At 39.8% G+C, this 21,516-nt stretch overlaps 2 protein-coding genes and 1 long non-coding RNA gene across 14 annotated transcripts in view; 1 reads left to right on the top strand and 2 right to left on the bottom strand.

The window, feature by feature from the left end:
- HDAC8 (histone deacetylase 8) overlaps nt 1–1,524 on the bottom strand; it is a 225,920-nt gene extending 224,396 nt beyond the window's left edge. For 5 of the 7 annotated variants that reach the window (XM_082716193.1, XM_082716196.1, XM_082716194.1 and 2 more), the window contains exons 1-2: nt 1,063–1,521; nt 497–549 (exon numbers count right to left, since the gene is read on the bottom strand). In XM_082716193.1, the coding sequence (XP_082572319.1) occupies nt 497–549; nt 1,063–1,287 (278 nt within the window). In that variant the 5' untranslated portion in view covers nt 1,288–1,521. Of the gene's footprint in view, nt 1–496; nt 550–1,062 lie in introns of all 7 variants that reach the window. The other 2 variants (XM_082716195.1, XM_082716197.1) reach the window with 2 other exon arrangements.
- Nucleotides 1,525–1,585: 61 nt separating this feature from the next.
- On the top strand, nt 1,586–21,218 carry LOC309855660. The gene is made up of 4 exons (XR_014306927.1): nt 1,586–1,771; nt 10,175–10,452; nt 11,305–11,359; nt 20,660–21,218. It is a non-coding gene; the product is annotated as an uncharacterized lncRNA (long non-coding RNA).
- PHKA1 (phosphorylase kinase regulatory subunit alpha 1) overlaps nt 6,268–21,516 on the bottom strand; it is a 147,365-nt gene continuing 132,116 nt past the window's right edge. For 2 of the 6 annotated variants that reach the window (XM_082716133.1, XM_082716130.1), the window contains 8 exons: nt 20,019–20,120; nt 18,935–19,050; nt 18,761–18,799; nt 17,085–17,135; nt 14,392–14,562; nt 12,213–12,266; nt 10,125–10,325; nt 6,268–8,915 (listed from right to left, as the gene is read on the bottom strand). In XM_082716133.1, the coding sequence (XP_082572259.1) occupies nt 8,742–8,915; nt 10,125–10,325; nt 12,213–12,266; nt 14,392–14,562; nt 17,085–17,135; nt 18,761–18,799; nt 18,935–19,050; nt 20,019–20,120 (908 nt within the window). In that variant the 3' untranslated portion in view covers nt 6,268–8,741. The remainder of the gene's footprint in view (nt 8,916–10,124; nt 10,326–12,212; nt 12,267–14,391; nt 14,563–17,084; nt 17,136–18,760; nt 18,800–18,934; nt 19,051–20,018; nt 20,121–21,516) is intronic. The other 4 variants (XM_082716131.1, XM_082716134.1, XM_082716132.1 and 1 more) reach the window with 2 other exon arrangements.

Here is a 21,516-nt window from a genome sequence, read left to right as displayed (position 1 = left end):
GTTCTGGTCTGGTTGCAGTTTTGCTTTAGTCTTGATTTGTCTCCAGGCTTACTAGTAGCTAATAGTTTGGTGGTGGTGATGGGGTGTCTAAAAGTCTGAAGTTGAACACACACCCTCACATCTGGCTTGGAAACAAATGCACACAAACCCCAGAACACCTCCTAGCCAAACATCTATTCCCCCCCTTCATCAGATGGGTTTTAGTGTCCTAATGTACTCTCCTCAAAATCTCCACAGAGCACCTATCCCTAGAATACTCTCCCTTCCAGCAACAAAGTCTTATTTCTAATGGATCTTAACGACTTCAGGCATTTTTCTTCAGGTCTTCTTAATTCTCCAAGAACTTTCACTAGGTTACAGATAGATTACAAACACTGATTACAAAAAAAATTGAAAAAAAAAAAAAAGACTATTCTCCTAATTTGCTCCACTGTGAAGTAGGACATTAAGGTTAGAACACTTAGGTTCGGGGCTCTTTTCATGAAAGACAACTTACCTCATTTGCTTATGCAGTGCATATGCTTCAATCAAAGAATGTACCATGCTGGCCTAAAAACATCAACCAAAAAAAAAAAAAATAGCAAGAAAAAAGGGCAGAATACAAGTCTCTTAAATGTTTAATTCAGAGAAATACCATCGACTTCATCATCCTGAACAAAGAAACTAACTTTTAACCCTCGTCTTTTTACTTAACAGTTACAATGCACTTTAGACAAATTGCTAAGGCGAAAGCTACCGGGCCTTATACGGAGGTAGGGGAACATTTCTCTCCTGCAGCGTCTTCCCCACTTCAGGGATCCCTTGTAGTAGAGACACCAACCCGTCAGTGCCATCCCCTCCCCCGCACTCCTACCTCTACCGATGCATTGGACGCCCCGCAGATAAATGCTGCGCTCTCAGAAACTACAAGGGAACACTTCCCCCATCACCTGGTGCAGCTGCCCAAATTTCTGCTGATTTTCCCCAGCCCAATCCTCAACCCCTTCCTAATGCATCGGGTCCAAAGGCCCCCACCCCCACCCCAAAAGCCCACGGTCTTCCTCCCCCCCCCACCTCTCTTACCCGTTTGGGGACTTTGGCCAGGGAGTCGCACATGCTGACATACTCGGGACTGTAGATGTAAACTGGAGGCAGCGACTGCCCACTGTCCGCCGGTTCCTCCGGCTCCTCCATCTTCCAGTTGCAGCCGTTCCGGAGCCGCCGTCTGGATCCGGCTTTTTTCGGACTCAACCCGGGCTCCGGTTCCTGCTCCTCTGAACGGCCGCAGCGGTGCTCCCTGGTCAACATTCCCTCCTATTCGCGCTGTCGCCAGAGACACTGTCCCAGCTCCCCATCCAATTGAAGGAATGCATGGGCCTTCCCAGGCCAGAACCTCTTCATTTAGTGACCACGGCTCAAAAACGGGAGGCCGGCAAATATAAAAGCCCAAATAGCAGCCAATTAGGATCAATATTTTATGGCACAAATAAGCACGGTCAAAACTAACCATCCTTGTTGCCCTACGGGGCCATTTGAGATGAGGTCAGACCAGCTTTAGAGCATGCTGGGAGATGTAGTTTTGAGGGGTTCGGGTAGCGGAAGAGCCGGGCTAATTACTAAAATAGCCGCGAATGTGTGTTAGCGCTTAAAAAAAGAAACGAAAAGAAAAAAGCAGGCTCAACTCTTTACGCATCGTTTCAATCTGCAAATACAGCCATATAAATATTTAAAAACGACACAGTTTGATCTTCAGGAGCCCAATACCACCGAGCTACATTAGACAGGCTTTTGGGTGAGTGTGGTGGCGGTGGCGGGGGGGAGGGGGAGGTGTGGGGGTGTAGGACTAATTAGTGGTACAAAGGGTTGGAAAAGTTTGCATAGTAAATTCTGTACCACAACTTTAGTTTATTCCTTTTCATCATTAATCCATGTCCATGTAGGAGTTAACAATATCAATAATCTACTCTGGCAAAGCCCAGAGCACTTTCCTAAGAGGATGGACGGTACTCTGGAAATTGCTTTGTAGATTTCAATCAAGTAATGATGTCAAATTACTCTTTGAAAATTTATGTGGAGTAAGGGGGTAAGCAGATACTTTCAGTGACGTTTGGGAACTGCAGCTCCCCTTCGCTCCCTGCTTTTGCTTCTGTAACTATACAAGGGTTACTTATATATTTTAGGTTTAGTGTGAGGGTCTACATTAACAATATCCTGAAGCAGTTCTAGAATTATCATCAGTATTTCTGCATTCCTGGCAGCCCCTATGATATGATGCAAGCTGGCTAATGCTCAAGCCTCCACCTCTCACATTAACCTGAAGTGACCTAGGAACACCCCTCAGACAATCCAATATCCTTACCTCCTTTAAAATCTAACTTGCTTTTTTGACTCTTTAAACCCTTATAAAGCATTGTGATATGCACTTGGATATTTTATCTCATTTCATTTTGCAAAAGATGAAATCCTATGAAGGATGTTGTAATATGCCCATTTTACAGAGGCAGTTTAGAGAGAAAAAATAATTGTTCAACATCACACACTAAGCAGAAAAGCAGGAATTCAAAACCAGGTCTGCCGGACACCGAAGCCTTTGAACATTCCCTTTACTATGTAAATAAACTACATTCTTCCAGGATGACTCTGTGTTAAATTTAACTTTGCTCAACCCTCTATTTAGTATTCCCTGAATACTTAGCATTCTGGAAATATTCTTCCCCCTGTGATGTGTTCTTTAACTTATGCTTCTTTTATATATTCCCATAGCAACTAGTTCAAAGTTCTGTGATCATTCAGTCATTCATCAAACATTTATCTGATGTCAGCTAAATGTACACTACAGCTAAGGATTCAGTTCTCAAGATGAATTACAATCTGATCTCTGCTCTCAGAGAATATGCATTCTTGTAGAGATGAGAGAAATACACAAGAAACTGTATGCAATGCAGCAGAGTCAGATAATGAATATAGGATGCTTACATTATTTAATAAATAAACATTGAGTATTTAATAAATGGCAACTAGGATTCCTGTTCAGTGGCATTTGAGATGGTCTTAGTGCGTGGATAGGATTTTACTTGGTGGGGATGAGAGCCAGGGGAGGACACACTGACTAGAAACCACACATGCATAAGCAAAAACAATAAGGAGACCATTTCTAGTCGAGTAAAGGGACTGGATCATGAAGTGGTTTTTTTTTTCCCCCCATGAAGTGTTTTGAATGCCAGACTAAAGAGAATAGACTTTATTCTGTGGAAAATGAGGAGACATTTAAACAGAAACCTTAAAAAAAAAAAAAAGATATCCACAGCAGTGGCAGGTAGGAAAGATTAGTTATTGAAAGACTAGAGGCAGTCAGAGTGTTCCAGTGGTCCACATAAAAAGTAATGGATGGTTCAAACTAGGGTATGGGCCACAGGAACAGAGAAGCCACTACCCGCTTCCCCTTGCCCCCATCCTGGATTGTCATCTATCACACGGACTTTCTGCAGTATCTAACAGGTTTCTACTTGTACTCTTGCAGAACTACAATCCAGTCTTTTTGCAGCCACCAGAATGAACTTGGGGGGAAAAAAGTAAATCAGATCTTGTCACTTTTTAAAGCCTACCCTACCTCATGATGACAATCTTTTGAGCCAGGAAGAAGAATGTAACTTTTGGGAGTGTCTGTTTGTGGAAGTTAGGAGGAGAAAAAGATGCCAGAAAGGAGACAAAAAAGAAATAGTTGGTTGAGAACAAGTGTAGTACAGTTTCACAGAAATCGAGGGATGATGTTATAAGAAGGGTTATAAGAAGGGAGAGGTAGTAAAAACGTCATTGCCATTAGGAGCTCACTGATGTTCTCCAAACAAAACAAAATAAAACAAAACACCAAAAAATCCAAAAAGGCAAACCAAACCAAAAAAACCCACGAAACCAAACCAAAAAACTACGGAACACCACAAGGCAGGGGAGGAAGCCAGACTGCAAGGGATTAAGGATTAGTGTCAAGTGTAGCTTCCTCTTTGAAGAAACTTAATTGTGGAAGGAAGGAGTTAGTATATCAGGGGATGTAGAACTCATGAATGATTGTTTTTAGGACAAGAGAAATGCATATGTTTACAGACAGAGGGGAAGGAGTCTGTGGGGCTGTAAGAGTTCACTGAAAGGTGAGATCATGACAGGTTGGCAATATAAACAAGAAATGAGATTTGCCCTGGGTCTTCATGGATAGGCAGTGAGAGGAAGAGGGCAGGATACAGGATGGCCAACTGACACCCTAAAAATCTAGACCAGAAAAAGATGACATGAAAATGGATTGTTCTATGTATTCTTTCAGATCCAGCAGCAGGTAGCTGAACACTTCAACACACTTCTAAACTGGAAACAGTATCCTCATTTGGCATACAATGTGGCAAGATGATTCAAGTACAGAGAAAGATAAATTGTTGCAACGGGGCTCTGAAATTGGCAGCATATTCTTGCAGCAAATCTCGCAGGGTGGCAGGGTGGCTGGACCCTTGTTTATGATTAAGATGGAAGACAATCCATGCCACAGGTCCCTAATCTCAATTTGCCACATGCTTAAGCCCCAGATGGTCCTTAAATTGGGAAGAAAACCCTTCTCAAAGCACTGGATTTGTAATTGGAAGACTTTAAGTTCAAGGAAGGAGGTTGAATTTTGGCTCCAAAGTTTACTGCTGTGGTGACCCTGGGCAAATTCCTTGACTCACTCTCTTCAACCATTATTGTTAAAGCTAGTTTTTGAACCAGCAAGGTCAGGTTGGGCTGTGCCACTTCTTTTAGTTATCTCTCCTGTTTTCACTTGCTAGCAGAAACAGGCAGAAGGGGAAGCAAACACGTTAAAAAGGCACTACTCCTCTGGCTACCTTCTTTGTTCATTTCTGTCCATACAATCTGCCCACCGATGCCTCAACTGTACTTAACAGACTGACCCTTGTTTTAATGTCTTTTCCTTGGAGAATTTCATTGTTGAGAAGGTGAACTCTAGAGTCAGACTGCTTGGGCTCAAATCCCAGCTGTACCACTCACGAGCTGTTTGATCTTGAACAGTTTGCTTAAGTTCTCAGCACCTCAGTTCCCTCCTCTGTAACATGGGAATGACAATGCCATTGTCATCTCACACGGTAATTGTGAAGATAGAATAAAGTGGTTCATACCTGCTGCCTTATAACAATGTCTGGCATTTGGTAAGCACTCAAATATTGGTTATCATCCAAGAGATATTATGCCAAGTATTCCCTAATTTGGAGGAAAGTCTACCCGCACTGTTTCCTTACCCCACACTACTACTGCAAGAGTATTGCTTGTGGTTTGAGAATAGGTCCTTGGTTTTGAGGCCTAGCCTTAAAAGAAATCAGACTTCTGCTAAATATAGGGCAACCGTATCATCCAAACTGGGGACACTTTTGAGAGTGACAAAGAGTGCTATTAATAATTATGCCAGGACAACAGGCATAAATGGAGACTGTCCTGGGCAAACCAAGCCCTAAGGTCACTCAGGTTTAATAGGAAATGAAGACTAAATGTGGACAACACTGTATTTATCTCCACTGCATTATTGTAGGTACTAGGTACCTACACTAACTGGGAAGTGCAATGGGGGATAGTAGAGGTTTTTGTGAGCTGTGGCTAAGAACAACAACTTTTTCCCCACCAGTTGCATAAAATTACCACAGTGTAGTAAAACCTAATTAACCAGGATGGGACTGGAGACTGGTTCATCCTTACTGAATAAACCTTCACTTGTTACACAAAGGTTAATAGGTAGTATAAAGAAGATTCTGCCAAGTATTTATAATACTTAGGAGACCAAATTATCTTTAAGTACCCTCCAGTGGTACAGAAGCACCATTTGCACACACTTGTAATTCTGAGTAAAAATCAGTCTTATTCATTCATCAGAACAGGTCCCCTATCATTATGATGAGCTCTGGGTGTTATATGTAGTGATGAATCACTAGAATCTACTCCTGAAACCAATACAGCACTGTAAGGTAACTAATTTAATTAAAAACTTGGGGAAAAAAAAAAGAACAGGTCCCTTAAAGATATCACTAAGCCCATTTTAATTTAGTGAACCTAGTTTTGAGTGGGTATGTGTTTGAAAGATAAAAGTGCATTTCTTTACATATATTATCTAACATGTTCTATAACATATAATATAGGATTTCTGTGTTAATATTATTCCACTTTGACCCAATTAGTGAGCTTTGGCTGTACTGTACAGTTAAACAGAGTATGTAAAAGAGAGCCACCAAAGAAACTCCAATCACAAAAAACCACATAAAATTTGGCACACTGGCATCAGATGTGATTTAATTGGACATTCCAATTTTTAATTCTATTTTCAAAACATAAGAGCTTTTAAAAAAAAGGTCCAAGGTGTCTTTTAGTACCACATGCTTAAAATGAAGAAAACACAAATAGAGTTTTCCAAAAAGTTGCTTTCAGTGTGAAGTAGCACTGTATGGAGAGCATAGTGATGGGTTAGTTCAGGCAACTTAGCTTAGCAGGGGAGAGAGTGGTGGTTTTCACCTGGTGCCACTCCAGACGTACTTTCTGTGGTTTGTGCATGCTCGCAGCCAGTGAAAAGACCAACAGTTTCAGAACAGGTTGTAAATTCTCTTTATCAGCGATCAGAAAATCACGTGATCCGAGAGCTACGTACTGTGTATTTCCATTTGCTCTAAGAGACCTACTAAAGAGGTCAGCCATCCTCTCCCATTTCCACTATCTGTTTTCTCTCACCCTATTTCCTATGCTCACTTATTCATGTATTCAAAAGATTGTCACTGGTTCAGTGAGAATTGTTTAAAGTGCTCCGTGTCCCCATCCCCATTCTTGGAGAAAAATATGAAAACTCTGAGAGAAAGGAAAGGATTGTGTAGGCAGTTACTTGAGTGCAAACAGGGAATTTAAGTAGAGTTTTTACACATAAATAAGGGGAAGGAGAGGGCTATGGACTGAATATGTATCTTCCTCTGATATTCATACCTTGAAGTCTTATCCCCAGTGTGATGGTACTTAGAGGTGGGAGCTTTTCGAAGGTAATCAGGATTAGATGAAGTAATTTCATCCCATGACAAAATTAGTGCCCTTATTGAGAAGCAGAAGAGATGAGAGTACCTGCCCTGCCCATCCCTTTCTCTGCCATGTGAAGACTGCAGGAAGGTGGCCCTTGCAATCCAGGAAGATGGTCCTCAGCAGGTGTTGGATCTGCTGGTGCCTCCACCTTGGACCCCTCAGCCTCCAGAGACTTGGAAAATGAGTGGTTGTGGTCTAAGCTACCCAGTCTACTGTCTTTTATTACAGCAGCCTGAACTAAGGTGGAAAGTTAGGAGAAGCATTCTTCAAACAAGGCTACTTTAACATGGGACTAGGGAAAATGACTTAAGGAGCCCTCCATTACCCTGGGTACGTCAGTCTGGAGGCCACGGTCACCCCCCATCCATGTAACAAACACGTATTTACATAGTCTGCCCAGTGTAGATACAGAGAGATATACAGACACATCGAAACTACTTATATTTAGAAAAATTGCCATGTATGCTTAGACATGTACCCAAATATAGGCATTTACAAGAAACAGAGAGAAGCCCACAGACACCAAAATATGCATAGCTACGAACACTAACTAGAATCAGTGAGTGAAAATGCAAGTGAGGAATTTCAGAACAGATAGGAAGGCAGGGAGTTGCTGGCAGGTCTAGGGCTGGATGCTGGAGAAAGTGAGTAGGCGAGTGAGACAGAGACACAAGTAAGGACCACCAAGGAAGGACTGCTTGGTAAGGCAGCTGTAGACTGGACTGCCGGGTTCCAGTGTGCCAAAGACAGAGACTTCAATTGCCATGCGTGCTGTGTGTCGGCCCACTCTTCATAGACAAAGGTTGGAGCACAAGGCTCTCTTCAGGGCAATAACCAACTTCTGATTCCTTCTCTACTCCCCTGGTGTAAGATGCCACACAGGCATCTTCTCTTTTCCTTTCCTTTTGGGAACTGGGCTCCTGGCTCCCAGGTTATTCTATATTTTCTGCTACAAATACATCTCTGAGTACCAGTTATCTTCACAATTCTTCATCAATTTCTATAATTAATACAGAAATTCTTAAATATAGATGCTGCACTTGCATTTTTTGATATTTCCCCAAAGGGAGAGTAGCAATTATGTATGCAGATACAGAGAAGACAAAAACAGGGAGGATAATTCTACACAGAAAGGAGTTCACCACTCTGTGGGAGGCAAAATGTGAGTAAAGAAGGAAACAACGATCTGGTACTCTCTTTTCCCCAGAAAAGGCACTTAGAATAGGTATTTCCAAGTTACGGCAGTATAAAAATCCAACAATTCAGGGTTTACCCACTTGGAAGAATGTCCCAAAGCAGCCCCCACTCATTCACACAATAAAACTACACATGAGAAAAACCAAACTTCAGCAGTAAATTATTATTGATACCTGCTCTCCAAACAGTAGTTAGAAAACTACGTTTGTAACAGATCTAGAGAATAAAAACACATGCAAACTCTCAGGAACTGTGAAAGAATTAAGGCCTAGGACGGAGAGCCGGGGGGCAGCGTATCCCCCCAGGCCATGGTTCACTTCTAAAGCAATTAGTTTATCAGAACTTTCTGCTCTTCTTGGGTGGGGTGGAATGGAAAAGGGCAGGGGAGGAGTGATCAGGCCGACATGCTTCAGTCTCATGCACGATCAATGGAGGCAGGAACCAGCTGTCAAAAGGCTCCCAGCAGCAAGGGCCCAAAGGCCTCACTGCATGGCGCAGATGCTGTGGGGCAGGAACTCCTGTACGTAGGTGGCAGCTGCCTTGGAGAGGTAGGTCATGGTGCCAAACCTGCCACTGGGTGCACTGTCATACAGAAGAGTACAGATGCCAGACGCAGGATCCTTGGCCAACATGGTGTCATCGGCACCGAGGGTTTTCTGTTTGGTTTTTAAGGGTGGGAGAACACAGGGGAAAGGCAAGATTACTAATCCTACTGATTAAAGTCCTGATTAGGATAACTCAGAGCCTCCTCCCCATTGCCAACTAGTTGGGTCTTAGGCTGTTTAGGTGGGAAGGGATCAGAGTTTGGCACAATATGTTAAATATGAATTTCTGTACATGCAGTTTTCACTAGGTCTCCAGTCCTATAGCACTGTTTGTATTGATTGCTTAGAATTCTTGAAAGTTAAAGATAACAGTTAATTAAATGAGTTGTGTCTGTTAAGTGTCAAATGTTAATAACGACAAATCACCCCAGAAGGACTTTGGTCTGAATCTTTCTAGTACCACTGATTTCAACCCATATTATTTTATCTTGCATTTGATCCTGATTTCTTTCCAAGTCAACTTAATTCAAATATACTGTAAGCTTTCCAAGCTAGAGTTTATGCCTAAAAGGGATCACATTTTTTCTTTTTGATATGTGGACTAAAAGCAATCCAGAATCTTTAAAATTAGGACTGTCCTGGAAAATAAAAATAATTTTGATTTCTTTTGCATTCCCCCACAGTGCCGAATAAAACGAAACACCTATTAACACATTTTGGAGATCTTCCTGTTGACAACAGTGCATGGCCTTCACCTTAGTATTCCTACTCTTCATCTAGGAAACATTTGGAAAGCTTTCAATAAAAAGTTTGCATTTCTTAAACGGGGTTAATTTCCTGAAAGAAGATCTATTGAGAAAAATTTTAAATGTAGAATTAAAAGTTTCACTTTAATATTGCCCTATAGGTAAGTAGTGAATGCAAAAACAAAACCAAAACCAGGGCAAAAATCAAACCTCTTTTCCTTAATAGTCCAAAAAAGGATATGCTATTCCACAGTTTCTTACTAAGTCCTTCTTGCTACAGAAAATCAATTGATAAGAATGAAATATGATGAAAAGCATAAAAGCCTCATGAGTTCTGGGCAACTTTACCATCTAATACAATAGCAAAACACTTGGTGAAAGACAGAGGTGCTCCCACCACCTACTTCTTTAGCCCTCAGAGCTCAAAGCCACTCACTACAAAGGCGGCCCAGAAGAGAGCTATGAGAAAGAGAGTGCAAGAGAGTGACCTTGGCTTCATGAAGCGCTCTGCAGTCAGGTTAGTGTCAGACATTCCCCCTGTGAGGAAACAACAGGGTTGTTGCCGTTTGCTTACCTGTTCTTGAAGGAACAAGTCATTAGCAATATGTACTATTTTTTCCACAGCAATGATGCTTCCTATGCTATGAATTTCAATATCTGCCATCATGGTGAGGACAAGGATGGCTTCAACCAGAAGCTGGCGGTACTCGGGCTGAGGTACACGATTCAAGACCGACTCCACATGAACAGAGAATTTAATCTCGCCTGGAGTCATCTGTGATAGAGAAAAATAGAATCAATTTCTAAGAGCCCATCATCTGGGAGGCATCAATCGCCTACTCTGAAAGGCAGTAAAAACAGAGTAGCCAAGAGCTCTGCTCAGTCTCCTTCAAAGTACCTGAGTGAGTAAATTGGTTCAATCTTTTTGGAAGGCAATATGGCAATGAATAACAAGAGTCATAAAAGTGTCAGTGCCCTCTAACCCACAGTCCTATTTCAGAGACTTCATCCTAAGTTAATAATTCAAGAGAGGAAAAAAATGGCCCCATGTGCAAGAGTGTTTACAGCAGCATGTCACAAGTGTAAAACCAAAAGTAATCTAAACACAGGAATGGTTGTGTAAATAATGGCACATCATGGGACAGCAACTTCATGAGTTTTTATAGAGTCATTTAAGAGAGTAAATATGACGACTGTGCATAAAAGAAAAATCTAAGTGGAACTTAAAGTTGTATTTACATGATGACTAGAATTATGTAGAACATTTATATACTGTTAGATTAAAATGGGCAGGCAGGAAGAAATAAAAAAGTTACTTTAGGGTGAACAGGATTGAGGAATAAGTTTGGGTAAAACTGTATTGAGTATATGGTGGCACTGGAGATTTGGACTTTATTTTTGTTTTTTAAAAGATTTCATTTATTTATTTGACACACAGAGAGAGACAGTGAGAGAGGGAATAAAGCAGGGGGAGTGGGAGAGGGAGAAGCAGGCTTCCTGCTGAGCAGGGAGCCCGATGTGGGGCTCCATCCCAGGACCCCAAGATCATGACCTGAGCCTAAGGTAGATGCTCAATGACTGAGCCACCCAGGCAGCCCAGAGATTTGGGCTTTAAAGGCCAAGGTTTAAGTCCTGTCTTTGTCAGTTACTAGTTTTATGACCTTGAGCAATTTGTTTCCCTTAATTTGTTTCCTTTTCTATAAATTGGGAATTACGATCCCTTCTTTGGGCTGTCTCATATACCTGTGTTGAAGATCAAAGAAAAGAGCATGTGAAGGTACTTTGAAGACTCGTAAAGGTACCATTCAGGTATGTATTGTTATTAATTACACTAATATTTCAATCTTGCTTAAAAGCAGAGAAAGAACAAATAGAAGACACGGTGTTCTTTATTAGAGAAGAGGCCTCTAGGTAAGAGGGAAACCCTGAAGCATAGCATTAGCTTTCTCCCCTGGCCCCTCCAGCCATTATCTGCAACAACGCCAGTGTTTTTGAGAATTTTCCACTATCCAATCTTACTATTCCTAATTTGCTAATTCTAGTTCCTTTGTTGGTTTTGTATAAAGGCTATTTTTATCATTTCAATGTGATTGGGCCAGAGGGAAATATAAAGGCACCTGATAACATATGTGTGTAGTTCATGGCAATGTTTTCCAACCATAGTTACATATTAGGCTCATTCTAAGGATTTTTTTTTTAAGTACTGATGCTCAGGCCCCATCCCTGGAAATTTTAATCTGCTAAATTCGAGGTGGGCGCTCAGGTTGCTGTGGCATACAGTTTGAACTGAGGACCACTAGTTCATCATCTGAAAGTCTACAGGAACCCTACTAGAGAAAGGTGGGGATGAGAAGGATGGGAACATGAGAGGTCATCCATTCTTAGATCTCCATCTTGTCTGTCCTCTCTGACTCTGGCCACACTCACACAAACCAGCCTAATTTAGTCAACCACTAAATGAGGCTGTCCTTATATAATTCATAAAATATGTAATTACTCTCTCATAGTCCCATTCTGTTTTCAAAAAACATTCTCTCTTTTCTTCCAATGCACCCCACATTTAGTTGATTTGGAGTCATAGAACAATTATTTTAAAAAATGATCCCTGAAATACTTTAGCTATACAGTCAGTCACATAAATGTGAAAGACACAAAATCTCACCTCTCTAGTGGTTGAAGAAGGAAGCACAAAACCTTCCACAGAGAGTCCGTGACACTGCAAGACAGCAAAGACATGTTGTCACCAAGGATATACTGACAACTGGGGCCTGTGAGGAGACACTTAGTATTTCTAAGTATGCTCCATTGGGTAGATGCTGAGTAATCCCAGGCCAGTGAAAGGCCCTGCAGCCCAAGTGTCCTTGCCAAGGGGTCGTAATTACTGTGTGGAAAGAAGCACGGGTGGACTATAGGACATGCAGGGTTTACCCTCTATTTAAAGGAGTGGGAAAGACAGAGAAGGTCTACTTTCTGGGAGAGACTAGCCCCAAAGATTCAGAGACTATCTGAGAGGTCTCATGCTAGGTCCCAGACGCATCACTAATTGGCTTTCAGAAAGATTCTTAGGCTGAAGAAAACTCAAAACCTGCACTTGCAGACATGTATAGTTACCGCATTTTCTAGTGAAGCATCCCCCATCAGCACTGTTGATGATGCCCTCATCTCGCAGTACTTTTCCCATAGTACTTATCATCTTTTAACATTCTAGATAATTTACTTATTTATTATGTTTATTCTCTATTGTTTGTCTCTCCCTGGGGGAATGCAAGCACCATAAGGGCAGAGATTGTTGTCTATTTTGTTCTTTGCTCTTTCGCTGTTAACACCTAGGACTCTGCCTAGTGCACAGCAGATGCTTAAGAAATACTACATAAATGAATGACATTTTATCTTCTCTCTCACCATCAACTCATTTATTAAAAAGCAATGGGAATTAATGACTTGCCATTTTAGATGTTACGTAAGTCAAAACAGTATATAGTAAGCCACAAAGATTCCAATCCCATAGGTTTACTGACTCTAGTACCAGATACTTCCATCCCATGTTTCATATGCCAAATGACAGTCTTTGTACAGAGAATTACCAGCCTGCAAGCATATGTGCAAAGTAATTATGTTACATTCATCCTCTAAAAGGAGTGGAATGACAAAGCAGAGGGCATTTGTTTTTCCTCTTACATGAGGGTTCCAAGTCCAGGGTTTGATTCTGCCACAAAATAGTCAATCTTCCTAGTCATTTAAATGTTCCTTTTCTTACAGTCTCAAGGCCTTAAGGTTTTGCACCTTTATCATAACATATCTTAGCTTTGCATTATCGCTGCTATTTAAGAAAATAACTATGGATTAAACTCCCTGATGACAAAAACACATACCTTCCATGTATCTGGGGTAGAACAGCACTTACTACATGTCTGTGAAATAGAATTGCCACAGCGCAGGCATAACTGTACAGATAAAATACCTGTCTGTAGACGTTAGAGAGAGGAAAGAAAGTTTTAAGTACTCTTTGAAAAGAAGATTGCCAGAGCTGGTAGTCTGAAGAATCAACTTTTACCTTTCCCAAAGATCACCTGTTTCTGTCCCTAGAAGAATGAATATCAGTATACTAAGGGAAAAAATGTAACTAAAGGGTTTGAAGTTCTGGATGAAATTTTCTTCAGGTCCTTGTCAACGGTAATGAGGCAGAAAGTGGCATCTAAGAAACTATAAATGAGACCCATGAATGAATACAGTGGACTGCCTGGCCCTCTAAAGTTGTCACAGTCATAATGGTGTGAGGTCCCCTTAACTATCTTTGGCAAGCTAAGCCTTTTAAAGAAAAACAAAAATTGGCCATGCCAACAGAGTCTTTGGGCCATTAGCATCACTAGGATCTTGGATTTATTTGGTAGTTTTCATCCAAGAAAAAATTTAATAGATTCTTACACTAACTCCTCAGATACCACAGTCATTTCACAATAGTGTCAGCACATTGCTACAAAAAAACATTTCCACTCTACAGTAGCTACAAAGAAAGTGGGCTCTTTGTGGCCAAATTTGATAAGCAGCAAATGTATCACAATGTCTGACAATGTTCAACTATGGCCAACAGCAGAGAAGCCATGATTTTTGAAATCTAATTTATAAACAAGACTATAACAACAATAATAGAAAGAGACTGAATCATAAATAATACAAAAAAACCCCAAATAACTTTGCTAATGAGGTCTTCTATGTTTTGTCCATAAGAGCTTATGACATTTATATAATTGTGGTGATGTCACAGTCATGTCATATCCCAACCAAAGGGCCTGAGGATATCAAGGGGGAAAATAAAGAGATGTCTACAATGTTATTCTCACCTTCTGTAAAACTTTCCAAACTTTTTGATAAAATCCAACTGGCACTCTGTTCAGTGCTCCATCTAGCCTTCTTCGACGTTGCCACTGACCTTGACGATTATCTTTAGATGTCTGTTGACCAAATGCACTAGGAAAAGACCCACTACTTGAAGCCACAGGTGTTCCAGGTGACTTGGGAGAAAAGGGGAGGAAAGAACATGAAGAAAAAGTCATCTCTGTTCCTCTGAACAGAGTAATAAACACACTGTAGAATTAGAAACCACTTATTAAGTGTAACTTCCAAGATAAAGAAGTTACAGTGAAGCCAGTAGACTTGTGAGTAGCTAGCAACAATGTAAACAGATACAATCTTTTTAGAAAGCAATCTAGTGATACTTAAAAGGAGCCATAGAAATATTGATAATCTAGGAGGTTCTTAGCTGTCTCTATCCTTGGTTATCTCTGTTAAACTTCTAGCTGGTCTATGCCTTAGTCTGGTGCTTTCAACACAAGCTTCAATCAAATTAAAAGAATTGAAATCATACCAAGCATGTCCTCTGACTACAGTGAAATTAAATTAGAAATCAGTAACAGAAGGAAATTTAGGAAATTTACAAATATGTGGAAATCAGATAATATACCCCTAAATAACTGGTGGTTTAAGAAAAAAATCACAAGGAAAATTAGAAAACACTCTGAGATCAATGAAAACACAGCATAGAAAAACTTAAGGGATGCTAAAGCAGTGCTTAAATAGAAATTTATGTTATAAATATTTGTATTAAAAAAGAAGTAGGGATGCCTGTGTGGTTTGGTTGGTTAAGCATCCACCTTTTGATTTTGGCTCAGGTCATGATCTCGGGGTTGCGAGATCAAGTGCTGCATCAGTCTTTGTGCTGGAAGTGGAGGTGCTTATGATTCTCTTTCTCCCTCTTCCCTTTGCCCCTCCCTCTCTCCCCACCTATGTTTTCTCTTTCTCTCTCTCTCAAAAAAAGATGCTTTTTACTCTTGCTACTTCTGATCAGCATAGTAACAGAGTTTCTAGCCAGTGATATTAAGCAAGAAAAGGAATAAACATCATCCAGAATGGAAAGGAAGAAGTAAAACTATATCTGCAGGTGACATGATCTTATATAGAATGAATTCACAAAAAAGCAATTAGAACTAATAAATGAGTTCAGTAAAATTGTACAATATAAGATCAGTATAAAATCAACCATATTTCTAAATAGTAGCAATCAATAATCTGAAAATGAAATTAAGAAAACAATCTCATTTAAAATAGCATCTGAAGGAATAAAATATATAGGAATAAATTTAATGAAAGAAGGATAAAACGTATACTCTGAAAACTTTAAGACACGTTGAAAGAAATTACAGAGTGGAAAGAAATCCCATGTTCATAGGTCAGAAGACTTAACATCTTTTTTTTTAAGATTTTATTTATTTATCTGACAGACAGAGACCACAAGCAGGCAGAGAGGCAGGCAGAGAGAGAGGAGGAAGCAGGCTCCCTGCCGAGCAGAGAGCCCAATTCGGGGCTTGATCCCAAGACCCTGGGATCATGACCCGAGCCGAAAGCAGAGGCTTTAACCCACTGAGCCACCCAGGTGCCCCCAGAAGACTTAACATTGTTAAGATGGCAATACTCTTGAAATTTATCTACAGATTGAACACAATCATCATAATCCCAACTGGGTTCTTTGCAGAAATTGATGAGCTTATCCTAATATTCATATGGAAATTCAAGGGACCCATGATAGCTAATACAATCTTTAAAAAAAAAAAAAGACCAAATTTAGAGTTGCCTTAATATCTTCAGTTTAAGAAATCTGAAATCATAGTCCATTACATTATGAATCATTGATTTAAACCAACGACATTTAATCGGAGATCAGTCTTCCTAAAATGTAACCTTCATGGGGCACCTGGGTGGCTCAGTGGGTTAAAGCCTCTGCCTTCGGCTCAGGTCCTGGTCCCAGGGTCCTGGGATTGAGCCCCATGTTGGGCTCTTTGCTCAGGGAGGAGCCTGCTTCCCTTCCTCTCTCTCTGCCTGCCTCTAGGCCTACTTGTGATCTCTGTCAAATAAACAAATAAATAAAACATAAAATGTAACCTTTATGAGTGCAAGGACGAAATATGTTTTGTTCTCTATTGTATTTCCAGTGCCTGGCACAAAACTGGCACTCAATTAATATTAACTAAATAAATTAATAATCAGAACAATAGCCAATCCAGTGGTTTTCAGACTTAAAAGTGCATCAGAATCACCTAGAAAGTTTATTAAAGCACAGATTGCTAGGCCTCACCCAAACCTTTCTAATTTAGTAGGCCTAGGGTAGGGATCAAGATTTTACATTTTTAAGAAGTTCCTAGGGGTTGCTGATACTATCCAGCACAGTGCCTGGCAGATAGTAGGCATGCGATTAATTATAGTATTTGAAAGAATAAGTGTATAAACAGACACTTAGCAAATACTTATTAAATTGAATTTTGCTTTCTGAAATAGAAGAGGCTGGAGTTGAATCTCCTTCCCTACCCTTTTGGGAAAACAAATAGAAAGATTTTATTCCCACACATGAAGTTGATTTATATACTTATTTTTTTGTTCTTGATTCATTTGTTTATCTTTTCAGTCAGTCAGTATATGTCATGACTTACATAACAGCACACTCAAAGCACATATGATTGGTATATAATATAACAGCAGTTACCAGAAAAGACGATGACATCAAATCTATACCCAAGGGATGACCACCATTGGACTATAAAAAAAAAATTGACAAAATAAGATTTTTAAAGGGATGAGGCAAGGCAAACATTTGTGTTTTTAAAAGTTATTAGTAGAATAAAATTACAGACAATTCAAGTAACTAGCCAGCATGTTATTTAAAACGCTGATGCAATAGCCTTACTCTAGAAGTCATGGTAAAGAGTAAAACCAAAACCAAAAGCAAAACAAAACAAACAAAAAAATACAGACCCTTAAAAATATTTTTTCCATGATCAGAAAAAAGGGCATTGGTGAGTGGTAGAGAAAAGGATTTAGAACAATACGAAATACCAGAGAGGCAGGTAAAGACAGAAATCAATAATTAGAAATTAGAAAGTAATGAAAATTTAGCACTCTCAATCATCAAAATTACAGTCCTAATGATTTGGCCTCTCTTGAAGTCCTATAGGTAGTGGATGTGTAAAAAAAGAATTAAATGATATAGCTGCATAGGTCAAGTTCTTAATATCATAGTAATCTAGCTGGGAACATGTTCAAGTTCTAAATAAATAATGAACTTGTAGGTAATACTGTGTGACTATAAACAACTGTAAAATGGTTAGCCAATCACCCTTGGCCAAAACAAGGATTGTTTGACAACAACATCAGTTTAACTCTTCAGTATGAAGCATAGTTCTTTCACCTTTCAGATAGAAAAATGTTCAGATTATCCAAATTATCTGCCAAAAAACCTGTAGAAGTGACCACTTTTCTATTTCAAAGCCGTTTCTTATTCCATTCAGTTCTTGCCCTTGCATAATATAAATCTGAATAATTTCCTTCAAATTGAACTTCAAGCATTGGCCTCATTCTTGTCCTTAATGGTTCTGATTCCTACAAAACCCCAAACAAATAAAATTTCCATTTTGTTTCTCCTCCTCTGGATGTGCTAATTCTGCAAGCTACCATAAATCAATTTGGAAGGCAGGAGGAGTAGTTTTAAGATTTTCATAAAAAGCGCTACTGGGGGAGACCAACTCAGTACTTTCTCAACTCAAAGGCTCTGAAATTACATGATTTCCCAGAGTTTTGAAAGAAGCTATGGAAGTTTATGTTAAATATTTCTTTCTAGAGCACAATAATCTGCCTATTCTCATATGCAGGGAAAGATGAGTAAGAGGCTACAGTATGATGTTCGAGGACTCCCACCAACTCCCAGGCTGATTTAGATGTTTTTTCCTCTATGTGTCCACATACTTTCCATATGCCTCTATCATGACAATGATAAAAATCTAATTTGGGGACAATGTCTGAAAGTAGATTTTTTTAAAGGCCCTCACCTCATCTGGTGTTCTCTCTAATACCTGTTCTTAAAAGTAAGGAATTGGAGACTAGTTTCATAAAGAAAATTCATTCCAAAATTATATGTTAATTTAAACAAGAAGAATTCAGGGTTTCAATTTCTTGTTATCAGAAACAAATTACCTCCCTCCTAAAATTAGTAAAATAGTTTGGTCTAGAAGAAGAAAATGATCTGCAAAATGAATGTTACAATGGAGAATCAAACAAGCTGCTGTGTGGTTTATTATCTTATTTGTAAAAAGGCCATGATCTCATGCATGTTATACATGCCTAAAGGCAGGTTAAATTATGTTAAAGGGTCCCTAGTTGTTTCACCTGACTCTCAGTTGAGACAGATAGTCTACGAAATTCCACCTGAAAAAAAAATGGCTCTGATTAAATGCAGGATATGAAACAAAACGCACCATCCCAACAAAGTCTGATTCCAAAAGAAGATTCTTAAACATGACAATATCCTAGCTCATCTCCCGAGATATCAAGATGTCTTACCTGCTTTATCTCACTTTTTAACTGCATTATCCCAGTTCGTTCTGTTTTGGTTGCCCCAACAGCACCAATCTCATGGATAGAGATAGCAGGGCTAACATTTGAATCAGTGGGACGAACTACATAGCATGACAGGTTAAAGAGAAAGAGAGAGGATAATTAGGTTCAAATTATTTTCTCCACCATGCTTAAAAGACTTGGATATGTGTCCTCCTTTTATGTTAATAATAATAAAAAACAACCAACCAACTATAACCTTGCTATTCAAAGTGTGGTCCACGGACCAGCAGCATCAGCATCTCCTAGGAGCTTGTTAGTTGAATCTTGGGTCCCACTCCAGGCCTACTGTTGTCAAACTGAAGAAGGTTGCTTCAGTTTGTTCAGTTGTCAAACTGAAGCAGTTTGCATTTTAGCAAGTTTCCCAGGTTATTCTTATGCACAGTAAGGCTTGAGAAGCACTGCTTTATATCTTTTTTTTTTTTTTTTTTTTTACCACTCTGGGGTCTAGTATCTATCCACCTGACATTGTATATTTCTTTATCCTAAGCCTGAAGTTGAGCATGAGAGATAAACTTTTTCATTTGCCCTGTTTTAGGTGCTTGATACCAAATTCCACAGACAAACCACCAAGTGCAGGTGGAGGATTAATTTGTGATGGACTCCAAGATGTGTCTGAATTCAAAGGTGAAAGGATGTATCAGATGCACTGTAACAGCTTCATACACACAGGCACACCACTGTAAATGCTATTGAATTATTGCCAAATGGAATACAAGAAAGTTTCAAGTGATATGGGCTGCTGGTTGTCCTAAAGTGGACATTTAGGATAATGTAAAGGAATAGATAGAACAGTTCAAAATAAAACATGGTAGTAATCTACTTAGGGGATATATCATTTAAGGAGAAAAAAAGAGACATACAGTAGTTTCCAAATCTTGTTCCAGAAGACAGCTTTGCTTTTAACTGTTTCGTATATTGGGTTTCTATTTAGTTGGGGGAAAGGTTCCTCTGATAAAAGAAAAACATTTTAAAATCAGTGGGATAAAACTAACACTCTAAAATGGAAATGCCATTACTCAAATCTTACCACTTCGTTCCACTCCAAACTCCTTGCCACTGAGAATGTGATGCAGGAGGTTCTTCATGGCCGAAGGACTGAGATTCATGAGGCTGTCTGTGGCTTCCTCAGCTAGTCATCAGAAATGTTAGGACGTTGTTAGTGTATAGAAATGCAACTGACTTCAGCGCAGTGATATTATATCCCGCCAATTTGCTGAATTCCTGTATGAGTTCTAGCAATTTTGGGATGTAATCTTTTGGGCTTCCACATAGAATGTCATGTCATCTGTGAACAGTGAAAGCTTAACTTCTTCTTTGCCAATCTGGATGCCTTTTATCCTTTTATTTCTTTTTGTTGTCTGATGGCTGAGTCTAGGACTTCTAGTACTATGTTGAATAGCAGTGGTGAGAGTGGATAACCCTGTTGTGTCCCAGGCCTTAGAGAAAAAGCTTTATTTTTCCCTGTTGAGGATGATATTTGCTGTGGGTTTCCCACATATGGCTTTTCTGATATTGAGGTATGTTCCCTCTATTCCTACACCGTGGAGAGTTTTAAACAAGAAGGCATGCTGTACTTTATCAAATGCTTTTTCTGGATCTATTGAGAGGATCATATAATTCTTGTCCTTTCTTTTATTAATGTGGTGTATCACATTGATTGGTTTGCAGATGTTGAGCCACCCTTGCAGCAAAGGCAAGGAAAGGAAGCAAAAATGAACTACTGGGACTTCATCAAGATAAAAACTTTTGCACAGCAAAGGGAACAGTCAACAAAACTAAAGGCAATCTACAGAATAGGAGAACATATTTGCAAATGCCTTATCAGATAAAGCGCCAGTATCCAAAATCTGTAAAGAACTTATCACACCCAGCTCCCAAAAAACAAATAATCTACCCAAGAAATGGGCATAAAACATGAAGAGACATTTTTCTAAAAAAGAAATGGCAAATGGCCATTAGACATGTGAAATACATGTCTAAATACAGAAGAAATACTATTGGCAAATGGCCAATAGACATGTGAAAAAATGATCAACATCCCCTGGCATTGGGAAAGTACAAATCAAAACCACAATGAGTGGGGCACCTGGGTGGCTCAGTAGGTTAAGCGTTTGCCTTCCAGTCAGGTCATGATCTCAGGGTCCTGTGATCAAGCCCCGAGTTGGGCTCCCTGCTCACTGGGGAGTCTGCTTCTCCCTCTCCCCCTCCTTGTGAATAAATAAAATCTCTCTTAAATAAATAAAATCTTAAAAAAAACCCACAATGAGATATCACCTCACACCACTCAGAATGGCTAAAATTAACAAGCCAGGAAATGACATATGTTGGTGAGGATGTGGAAAAAGGGAAACCCTCTTAACACTGTTGGTCGGAATGGAAGCTAGTATAGCCACTGTGGAAAATAGGTTGGAGGTCCCTCAAGAAGTTGAAAATAGAGCTACCCCAACGACCCAGCAATTGCACTACAGGTATTTAACTGAAGGATATAAACATAGTGATTCGAAGGGACAGCTGCACCCCAATAT

This window comes from Mustela nivalis, assembly GCF_964662115.1.
Source record: "Mustela nivalis genome assembly, chromosome: X".
NCBI lineage: Eukaryota > Metazoa > Chordata > Mammalia > Carnivora > Mustelidae > Mustela > Mustela nivalis.
The sequence above is the reverse complement of the archived record's forward strand: the minus strand, read 5'-3'. Positions and strand labels throughout refer to the sequence as shown.